The 11,546-nt window shown below is 44.5% G+C and overlaps 2 protein-coding genes across 2 annotated transcripts in view; both read left to right on the top strand.

The window, feature by feature from the left end:
- LOC143294618 (galactose-3-O-sulfotransferase 2-like) overlaps positions 1-1,980 on the top strand; it is a 9,021-nt gene extending 7,041 nt beyond the window's left edge. Inside the window, exons 3-4 of the mRNA XM_076605994.1 lie at positions 1,629-1,752; positions 1,920-1,980. Coding sequence (XP_076462109.1) covers positions 1,629-1,752; positions 1,920-1,980 — 185 coding nt within the window. The remainder of the gene's footprint in view (positions 1-1,628; positions 1,753-1,919) is intronic.
- A 2,401-nt stretch (positions 1,981-4,381) lies between these two features.
- LOC143294617 (galactosylceramide sulfotransferase-like) lies at positions 4,382-5,023 on the top strand. Its single transcript, XM_076605993.1, has one exon. The coding sequence runs from the start codon at positions 4,382-4,384 to the stop codon at positions 5,000-5,002; it is 621 nt and encodes a 206-aa protein (XP_076462108.1). The 3' UTR covers positions 5,003-5,023.
- The last annotated feature ends 6,523 nt before the right edge of the window (positions 5,024-11,546 follow it).

Raw genomic sequence — 11,546 nt, 5'->3', positions numbered from 1 at the left:
GTAGGACGAGGAAGATCATGGATGGGGCAAGCAGAAGACACAATCCAGCTAGTATGCCGACTGCAAGACCTGGAAGAAACAAAAGAATGGGAGAAAAAACCCGAAAACCTCAATCATCTATTCAACACAGCCATTTCACCCACTCTAGGAAGGCATTGTCAGGAAGGGCCAGAGGGCAAAACTGATGCAGAAGTGAAGCTATTCATAGAAGAAAACCAAAAAAAAACAATCTTCAAGTACAGCAATCCCTTCACTATAATCGATGTGAACATTGAAAGGAGAACCATCTGGTGGTACATAAACGCATACATATAAAATATGTCGAACACAGCCAGATAAACGTCTATCAATGAGAAATGCATATACATTTTATAAATCAACATCTAATTATCTGATAACATCTAACAAGGATTAGATTCGCTCCTGGATGAACAGATTATCCCTCCTGAATTTCCTCCTTGTTTTGTGAACTTAACAGCGGGTTTGCAGTGCATCGTGTAGCAAGTAAACATACCACCTTCACAGTCATCTTCAAATGCTTCAGTGAGACATACAAAACCAGATGATGAAATAGAAGTTTAAAGAAAACAATCAAGTCGTGGAATGTAAACTTTGAATGCAAAAAAGGAAATGTTCATGCTTTATTAACAAGAAACAACTTTCCACAGCTAACAAAAATTTGGAAGTTTTATTTACAGGTATTCCGACATTTTGTTAAACTTTATCAGAAGAAATGCCCCCCCATTCTTCCGGTTAACAAGGCATGAGAAATTGCATTATGTGAAAACCGGTTTGGATCACGATCACATGCATACTCTGTCGAAGGGTAAAACGTTTGGCCCAATCCTTCGCGTGCCTATCGTGAGGTTGTCGCGGACAGGCCAAGTTCAAAGGGGAATGGTTTGGTGTACGCTTAAGGTTTGTTCCCGTCTTAACCTTTACCCGGTCAAAATCAATACAAACACGGGCCCGGCCAGAATCCCATCTTACTTCCCACAGATAATCGTGAGAATCAAGAATAAACGTTCGCCCATCATTAAAAAGGTGGACATAGATCACACAAGACTGTTTGCTTTCATCTCTGGCTTTCTTCAGATGGGGACCCAGTTTCCGTCTATCTCTCGGATTCTCCAATTGAAGTCTTCCCCAACAAATATTTTTAGTTCCCTTCAGTTTTTGCTTTGCTTTCAATATTTCAATTTTTTCTTTGTAAAAGGAACATCAAGCAGTTATAGGGGAAACTGATTTGGAGTTCATTTGATGCACTCTGTCAAATTCAAGCATATCTGTCAACTTAAGTGTATTTGTAATTAGGTCCTGAAACAACCCTTCACATTCTTCCCCTTCCCTTTTTGAAATGCCATGAAAAATCAAGTTATTTCTTTTTGACCTACCTTCAGGGTCATCACATTTCTGTTCCAAATTATTTACTTTATCATTTCAATCTTTGTTCGTTTGTTCCATTCCTTTTTTTTTTACGATGTAGCTCACTTACTTCATCTTTGAGATCACTCACAAGTTCATGCAAAAGGCACGGTACTCTTGACGCAACCTGTACATTTTCTGATTGACTTCATCCAGTTTACTGTTCATGGAACTGTTCATTCCATTCAGTTTACTGTTCCCAGAACTGTTCATGTCGTTCACAGTTGCCATCACATCAGCCATAGACGGTTCCTTTGTCGAACGAGTGGAGTGTGAGCTGGAGAGCCGGGTCTGCCGCAAGCTGCTGGAGGACGTCGATACACCTTGGTCAGGGTTAGGAGTGGGTCCAGGGTTCGCTTCCACATCACCACAATGCAGGAGTAAATTCACCTGTCCCACGACGAAAAAACAAATTGTTCCCCCCCCCCCCCCCCCCCGCGAACAAAAATACGAGGGTCAATCACAGGATAACACCGGCTTGGCGCGAGCACCAGGATCATATTTGCTGAAGTCTACAGCGCAGGAGACCCGTTCATGATGCAGAATCTGTCTTAGCTTTTCATGTCCATGTGGAACGAAGGAAGTGTTCCGCAACAGTCAAAAGATGCCAGCATGGTGCACATCTACAAGAGGAGAGGCAATCGCCAGTTTTGTGACAATCACCGAGTCATTCCCCCTCCTGTCCGTAGCTGGGAAGATCGTGACTCGCGTCCTGTTCAATCGCCTTCTGAAACACCTTGAGCAAGGTTTCCTTCCAGAAAGCCAGTGTGATTTCCGTGCCAAGCGTAGAACTGTCCACCTGATATTCGCTGCAGAGTAACTCCGGGAAAAAAGTCAAGAGCAGCATAGTGACCTTTTCGTCACCTTCGTCGATCTGACCAAGGCATTCGACACGGTCAGCAGTGATGAATTGTTGAAGACAATGATGTTTGGCTGCCATAGCACGTTCACCACGTTTGTTCGGCAGTACCACGATGGTGAAAGTTTTAAATGATGGTGACGAGTGTGAAGTGTTTCCAGTGACGAACGGTGTAAAGCAATAATGCGCTCTCGCCCCCACACTCTTTAACATAGTCTTCTCTGCTATGCTTTTGTTTTTCTCTCTTCTTTCTTATTTCTCTAAAAAATAAAAGAAGAAAAGGGTGGAGCCTCAGCTGCACGCAGACAGCGGAGCACCTCAAGCTTTTATCATTTCTTTATTTTTTTCTTTCTCTTTTTTCCTCTCCATTTATTCGTTTTTTTTTCTTTCTTTCTTTTTTTGTTCGTTTTTGGGTGCTTCACGCTGCCTGTCTTCATTAGCCAGAACAAAAGTAACAAAATAACAACAACATTAACACCAACAACAACAACAACAAAGAAGAAAAAAACACCTGATTTCCAAAGTATGTCTGTTTTGCTATCAATGGACATTCTTTGGGAAACTTTAGTGTTTAAAATGTTACAGTAGTGTCTGGGGTTTTCTTGACCTAGTGTGAATTCCTTCGTGTTTTTATAAATTGTTTCTTTCTCACTTATTCCACTATCATAAAGCACAATTATTATCATGCTCATGTGTGTATTCGTGCATGAACATGAGTGTGTGTGCTTGGTGTTTGAACGAGTATTAGTGTGTGCACGAATGAATCAAAGAGAAAATTTCTACTATATCATTTTTATCAACACATCTGTCTTGTCTAACATGTCTTGGCTTGTCTTATCTCAGTAGCTGCGAATCACTCGCTCTTGACCGCCCGACCTGGTCAAGCAAGATCGCTGTAGGAGCGCACGCTGCAGAAACCAGACGCACACAAGAGGCTCAGAGGAAACACGCAGCGTGCAAGGCACGAGCACTACCTCCACTTCCGCTGCAGCACATACCCACATGTCGGCACACGTGCTTTCAGTGCCCGGATTGGCCTCACCAGTCACCTCCGGGCCCATAGTCACTTAACTCAGTCAACCCTGTCCCCGAGCCATGATTTGACTCTGAAATTCGCTTCATTAACTCTCTCCATACGAACAGCGAAAGAAACGACGTTAACAGCGTTTCACCCCAATTACCATCATCAAAATATTGCAAGCAGAAGGCTCTTATACTGAAGAGGTGAATGTTGACAAAGAATACCACAATTCTGACGACGGAAGCTAAAGGTTGGGTCATTCAGACACCCACTGGACATCCGAGGGGTCTGTGTAGAGGAGAAGAGAGGACTGGCCGTACTGAGTGAGTTAAAACAGTTTCCACATTCTTGCAATTGCTTCAACCGCAGGGAAAGAGAACAAGCTTCTGTAGTATATCTGGCTGTGTCCACACGTATCAATCTGGAGGAGAGAAAAAAAAAACCCGGTCGATTTCAGTATATTTCCTGTTTTTTTCCCCTGTCATATCAGCGTAACAGGGAAGCCTGATGAGGCTGTACACTTTTCAGGGCTGAATCGTTTAAGCTGTGGTCGTCTTGACCTCGAAAGACAAACAGCAACAGTCTTTGTCACAACAGATTTCTCTGGGTGAAATCTGGGCTGCACTTCCAAGAGAGTCAGAGTATTTTCAGTTTTTTGTTGTTTTTTTGTGTTTTCTTGCCATTTGCAAGTGTATTACTTTGGTTTCCTATCAAAGTAGATCTTTCTGTAGAATTTTGCCAGGGACAACCTTTTTGTTGCCGTGGGTTCTTTTACGAAACGCGTAGGTGCGGGACCTCGGTTTATTGTCTCGTTCGAATGACTAGCGTCTAGACCACCGCTCAAGGTCTGTTAGGGGGTGGATGATGGGTGAGAAAATACTGTTAAATGTGTGTGTGTGTGTGTGTGTGTGTGTGTGTGTGTGTCTGTGTCTGTGTCTGTGTTGTGTGTGTGTGTGTGTGTGTGTGTGTGTGTGTGTGTGTGTGTGTGTTTGATCAGTGCTTATTAATTACCTTTTGGTAAACACCTTCAACATATCATTACAGGACCGGACCCAGTCTTGCGGTACCTGAACAACATGGAACGATGGGACACCCCGTACGGTTCAAACATACACAGCTGCATGGCTTCCGACTTCGGACTGGAGTTTCGGCCCCTGAAAGAGGATCCAAGCTACCTACAGAGCTCCATCAAGTACCTGTCCCGGGTCTTCCACCTGGTCTTGCTGACGGAGGCCTATGACGAGTCCGTCGTCCTCCTCAAGAGGACCCTGTCCTGGAATCTGCGGGACATGCTTTACGTGAAATTCAACGTGGGTGAGAGGCGGCGACACCACAACTTCACACAACGCCAGAGAAGCGAGTTCGAGAAGCGCCGGAAAGAGGAGTTCGCCTTGTACAGACACTTCCGGTCTGTGTTTTACGACAAGGTCCGGGCAGAGGGCGACACGTTCCTTGAGGAGGTGAGGGTCTTCAAAGCCATGCGGGAAAAGGTGGAGTCCTTCTGCAGCGACATCGTCAAGTCCCTCAAGAGGCAGGAACTGAGGGTTGAAGGCACTAGGTTCAGCGAGAGGTACCGCGTGTCGCTGGAGGACTGTCGGTTGTTGCTCAGAGAGTCTTCGAAAATAAGGGACACCTGGTTTGAAAAGCTGATGATGGAAAGAGTCCGAGGCTGGAGTGAAGCTCGGCGTGGGACCTGAAACACGAACTCCGCTATGTGGGATGACACACACACTCTCTCTCTCTCTCTCTCTCTCTCTCTCTCTCTCTTCTTTCTTGTTCTGATTGCGCGCATATTTGAAAATGTATAATCTATTCTTTATGAAGATGTGTCATCTGTGAGCAGTAAAAGATTCTATCTAATCTTGTTATGCCTCTATTTTTTTTCTGTCGTCACGAAATTTGCTTGCCAGAATATCTGCACACAACACAAATAAATATGGCAATAATAGGTTGCCCTGTTGACATCCTCTACTCTTTTGGAAAATGTGACACTGAGTATTTACTATCATATATGTAACCCGAGGACTGGCAAGGAATAAACACAACCACCTCGTCAGAAGTCTCGATGCAAACTCTCTTTATTTCAATCACGTAGTTAAAAATACAAAGTAGTATAAAATACAAAGTAGTTCATAAGAATGTTACTGAAGATCACAGTTCACATTCTTTGGCCTTTTCTATAGTTGTAGTGCACTGGTTATTCAAGATTTTGGAATAAGAATTTATATTAACTTAACCCTTTAGCAAATGCTGTTCAAAATTACGAAATACATACATAATGTTAAACATCCCATTTATGAAATCTTTACTTCATCTCCCGCAACACACATTCATACGAAAAAAAAACATTTGCTCACCTGGCTAGGAATAAACACAGCCACCTCGTCAGAAGTCTCAATGCAAATTGCCGAGTCTGTCTCATGTTCTCACGTGTACAGTTTTCCTGAATTTCTCTCAGACTGCATTTAACGTACTCTCTCAGCATACTTCCCGTGCAATGTCCAGCCATAGCAGAGTTCATGTCACTACACATACAGTTTATTATTACTACTGGAAGTATTAACTGCGGAAGATATTATTATTGTCATTAACCCCTGATATCCATTGATGTGTATCTTTTCCAAACACATATACATTAAGGACGTTTCTAATATAGTTCTAACATACTGAGTCGGAGACCTTTTCAAAATAAATCTAGACGAGTAGCATGCTCTTGCTTTCCAAAATACTGTATCAAGTCACATATACATTCGTATGTTGTCGCCTATCTATCTTCTGAAAATAAACCCTGTGTGGTCCTTTTTTTAAAAAATTTGGTAAGATTGCTATAATTCTTTTACATATACATACTGATCTTATTAAACAACGATACTTGTAGCCATACGTGGATCAGTCTGTGTGTGTGTGTGTGTGTCAGTCTCTGTGTGTGTGTGTGTGTGTGTGTGTGTGTGTGTGTGTGTGTGTGTGTGTGTGTGTGTGTGTGTCTGAGCTCGCGCGCATACGTACATGTGTGCGTTTGCGTATATGTGTGTGCACGTGCGTTCGTGTATCCCTGCAGTTTGGGCCTCCAGCTTCCCTCCTCCCTCCCCCTTGCTTTTCAAAATGTACAGGCTACTACTTTCTCACGTCCGTGAATCACAATCTGTCTCTTACACCGAATCATTTGCTAACGAAACATAACCCTGTGATTCATCCCACACCACTGATATCCAGCCACTTCTCTCTGTGCCGAAATCATGCATCTCTTAGGTAAGAACCCTTTCACCGCCAGTCAATTCAAAGTGCAAACTTCCCCTGTGCTATTAATACAGAAGAGATTTTTTGTATGTGTCAAAGAATAGCTGGGGATTCCCCTTTGGTGTGTAGAAGGTATGGCTTATCCTACCACCGAAAATTATGAGCAGTAGGTTCATGGATAACAGACCCATGATCTGGCAGCGTTTCACTGACACAGGCCCTCTACCAAGCTGGTGCTGAAATGTGACATTGGCGGTGGAATGTTTCAATCTTGGTTGCCCCTCCAAACAAATTACAACTGCACAAGACAAAGAGCTGACTGCTTATGATGAGTAATACAGGAAACACGAATCAGACCTTCAAATTAACCGTAGATAAAAGTGTTGGGGTTTTTGTTTGTTTGTTTGTTTCTATAATTTGTCTGAGTTTACTTAGTTAATGCTGGTATACAGTTAGGAAAGAGAATGCCGCCTACAAAGTCACAACATTGGAAGTTGAAGCTGTGACGCATGCTCTCCAGTAGCTATCATCTGTCCATATGCCTGGAAATCAACATGCTATGATTCTAACGGACTCAATGAACCTCATACAGAAAATTGAAAGTGGAATGTGAAGCCCAAAGTGGCATGAGGCAATGCGCAACTTTCAGATTCAAAAATTTACATTGTCATACTGCCCGGGACATGCAGGTGTTAAGGGAAATGAGTCAGCTGACAGACTTGCTGGTGACGCAACAACGAGCATCTAGGAAAATCGGAAATCCTCAGAAAAGTCAAAGAATACCAAAAAGAACAGGTACAAGGCCATCCCACCATCGATCGCCTCAAAGAAATAAAGGTGGAGAGAGGGAGCGGCCGTAAGTCTAACATGGAAGGTAGAGCACGATGCTTTGCAAATCAAACGAATATCGGCATCATTTCCAAACCAACATAGCGCAAATTTCTTCAAAACGGAACAGAGTCTCTGTGGGCTTTTCCAAATACAATAGTCTGGGCAACACGCTAGACGCCACGTTCCTGGCATCAGAGATCTTTTCCCACCCCTCTTGCGGCCAGTCAGTGGCAGCCTCTGTGTGTGTGTGTGTGTGTATGTGTGTGTGTGTCTGTGTGTGCGCGCGCGCGCGCGCGCGTGTGTGTGTGTGTGTGTAGTGGATGAGGTATGTGTGTGTATGCATGTCTGTACAGTGGGAGCAACGGAATATTGGAACGTGCGGGTGTGTATATATATATGTGTGTGGGGGGCTGGGGGATATGGGCGTATGTGTGCGTACTTGTACAAGTAAGTGTTGTGTGTGTGTGTGTGTGTGTGTGTGTGTGTGTGTGCTGTGGAAGCTGCGATACGTAGCCTAGAAATGAGTATGTGGAGGGGGGCCGGAAGGGGGAGCAGTGCAGGTTAATTTGTTTTGAATTTATATGCTTATTTATCATTATTGTATTTTTATTTTATTTTCATTTTTTAATTTTTTTCTCAAAGCCTAAGCGCGTTGGGTTACGCTGTTGGTCAGGCATCTGCTTGGCAGATGTGGTGTAGCGTATATGGATTTGTACGAACGCAGTAACGCCTCGTTGAGCTACTAATACTGATACTGGTATAGATAAATGAACAGATGTCTTCACCACTGTTTCGCCACCACACGGATGGTAAACGCTGAAGGCCATACAATCGGTAGATAAACCACTGGTAGCTGGCTGGCAACTCCATATTTAGCTACTCCCATGATGGATTAGAGAAAATAGGTCAGTCTAGTTTGGAATGATTTTTTGTAGGTGTTTTTTTTCCCTCACAACCAAGGAAAAATACAGCATCTCTCCTAGTGAAAATAACCCCCCCAAAATTCAGCATGTTGATTGTGACCACTCAATCCGAAGAAGAAGAAGACAAAAAACATGTAAGGGCAACAAGATGAAGATGACGAGAGAAGGAAGTTGGAGAAGGGCCTACATGATGGAGATGAGAGGGGAAGGATGCTGGAGAAGGACCTACATGATGGAGATGATGAGGGAAGCTGGAGAAGGTCCTACATGATGGAGATGACGAGGGAAGGATGCTGGAGAAGGGCCTACATGATGGAGATGACGAGGGAAGGATGCTGGAGAAGGTCCGACATGATGGAGATGACGAGGGAAGGATGCTGGAGAAGGTCCGACATGATGGAGATGACGAGGGAAGGATGCTGGAGAAGGTCCGACATGATGGAGATGACGAGGGAAGGATGCTGGAGAAGGGCTTACATGATGGAGATGAAGAGAGAGGGAAGTTGGAGAAGGGCCTACAAGATGGAGATGAAGTGAGAGGGAAGCTGGAGAAGGGCCTACATGATGGAGATGACGAGGGAAGGAAGTTTGAGAGCGAAGACTACTCGGTGTCCCGTGCTGCCCCCTCCCCAGGAATCCCGTGCTGCCTTCAGCCGTACTGATGACTTGGCACCGGTGTATAATCCATGTCCAAACCACGATTATTCCACAAGTGCCAAATGATTGCACAGCTATGGTCATCATGCCCGAGGCTTGTCCGCTCACCCCTCTCCGGGACAGCACCCTGACTTCCACTCCCACCGATGTCACTGCCAAGCCGTTTCCATGCCAACAACGTGATTTGACTGCCCACTTGTTTCCATGCCAACAACGTGAATGAATGACCCACTCGTTTCCATGCCAACAACGTGATTGAATGCCCCACTCGTTTCCATGCCAACAAGTGATTGATTGCCCCACTCATTTCCATGCCAACAACGTGATTGACTGCCCACTATTCTCCATGCCAACAACTTGATTTACTGCCCACTCCTTTCCATGCCAACAATGTGATCCACTACCTACTCGTTTCCATGCCAACATTAATACACTGCTGTAACCATGGCAACATAATTGTTTAACCCTCTTCTTGCCACCGTGGCTGCCCAGCCGTTGTTTCCACGCCAACATGATTGCGTTGCCGTGTCCAAAGCAAAACATGACTGTTCGATGCCAACTTGATTGCACAGACGTTCCCATCCCAGTATGATTACCCAACCACATCCCTGCCATACGAGTGTTCAGCCGTCTCCAATCCAAGAGTACATCCCACCTATATCCATGCCAAAACAACAGCCCAACCATCCCCATGCCAAGAGAACTGCCCAGCCATATCCATGCCAAAACAAAAACCCAGCCATATGCATGCCAAGAGAACAGCCAAGATGTATCCATGCCAAGACAAACCCCCAGCCATATCCATGCCAAGACAAAACTCCAGCTATATCCATGCCAAAAGAACAGCCCAGCCATATCCATGCCAAAACAACAACCCCGACATATCCATGCCAAGAGAATAGCCAAGACATATCCGTGACAAGACAAAAACCTAGCAATATCCATGCCAAAACAAAACCTCAGGCATAATATGTATATTATACTTGCCAAGAGAACTGCCAAGCCATACCCATGCCAAGACAACAACCCAGACATATCTATGCCGGACAAAACCCCAGCCTTATCCATACCAAGACAACAACCCAGCCACATTTATGCCAAGACACTACCCAGCAATAGCCTTGCCACGATGAGAGCCCAGCCATAGCCATGCCAAAACAACAGCCCAGTCATATCCATGCCAACTTAACTGCCCAGCAATATCCATGTCAACTTAACTGCCCAGCCATACGTGTGCCTAATGCTGATGGAGACTATTTCCTGACGTCGTGGCCATTGTCATGCCAACAAGCTATAAATCCATGCATGCACCAGACAACCTCAGAGCAGTAGATCAATCTTGCCAAGCGAAATGATAAGCAATGCCCTTGCCAATCAACTGTGAAACGAAAAAAATTGCCAAACAACCCCCAAACCATAATCATGTCAACCACGTTCACAGTCACATAGTCAGTACACAACTCGGGCCGTATTCACGACAAAATTCATTTTGCCTTACGGCAAGTTACCCTTGACATGGTAGGGACCCGCGGTTACAGTTTACCTTGAAGGTTGAGTTAACTTTATCTTCAAGACGCACGCGGTGCACACGGGCAGCTAACCCTTCGTCTATGTTTAAAAATCCTGGTGATTCAGTTCTGCGCATGCTCTTTTACTTCTCACTACAATCGAGAGCATCATCGAGAGAGTTCGCAAAGCACGGGCTATCTGCAAAGCACGCCTGTTTTCCCTCAGCAAAACAACGCTGCAAAAGGGTCTGGCATGTCGTTAGGGCAAATTTGCCTTTGGGTTTGGAGAATCGCGGGTAGACTCAAGTGTTCCTGATCACCGGATACTGCTTACCCTCTGACAGTTTGCCTTTCCTCAGGTGGATTTGCCTGCAGGTATACATTTACCCGCAGGAACGATGGTGACGAATAGAGCTGTGCTCTCCAGATCCTCCCTGCTGCCGTCGATCTTTTCCTTAATTGAGTAGCATTTGACCATACCGCCCATCGTTCTTCTTAGACACTGCAAATAAATTCACATGCATACTAACGACTTCAAAACCACAACTACGTGAACAACCGTAAAGGTATAACCATCCAAACAACTGCAAAGCTGTAACTATGTCAGCAGCTGCAAAGCTGTAACCTTGCGAACGACTGCAGAGTTGTAACTATGTCAACAGTTGCAAAGTCATAAGCATGCTGAACAATTCAAAGCCATATCCAAGAGTTGGGGGTGGGGATGGGGTGTGCGCGTGTGAGTGTATCTGTGTGTGAATGTGAAAGATGGAAAAGAGAGAGACACAAACACAGATACACAGAAAGAGAGAGATCCCGAAGATGCCACGAACACAGTAATAATGGCAGACTCCTGTCTCGAATTAAACTCACGTCGATGTTGTACTCACTATTAACACATGACTGTGCAACTCAAAATGAATGTAACACCAATGGTCAAGTTTGCCGACAATACTACTCTAGAAGGGCTGATTGCGAACAGTGATGAGTCAAAATATAGGGAAGAAGTACTGGAACTTGTCAGCTGGTGTGATCAAAACAACTTGGAACTCAACGTATCAAAAACCAAAGAATTAATTCTAGATTTC

The sequence above is a fragment of the Babylonia areolata genome, chromosome 20, assembly GCF_041734735.1.
Source record: "Babylonia areolata isolate BAREFJ2019XMU chromosome 20, ASM4173473v1, whole genome shotgun sequence".
Taxonomy (NCBI): domain Eukaryota; kingdom Metazoa; phylum Mollusca; class Gastropoda; order Neogastropoda; family Buccinidae; genus Babylonia; species Babylonia areolata.
The sequence above is the reverse complement of the archived record's forward strand: the minus strand, read 5'-3'. Positions and strand labels throughout refer to the sequence as shown.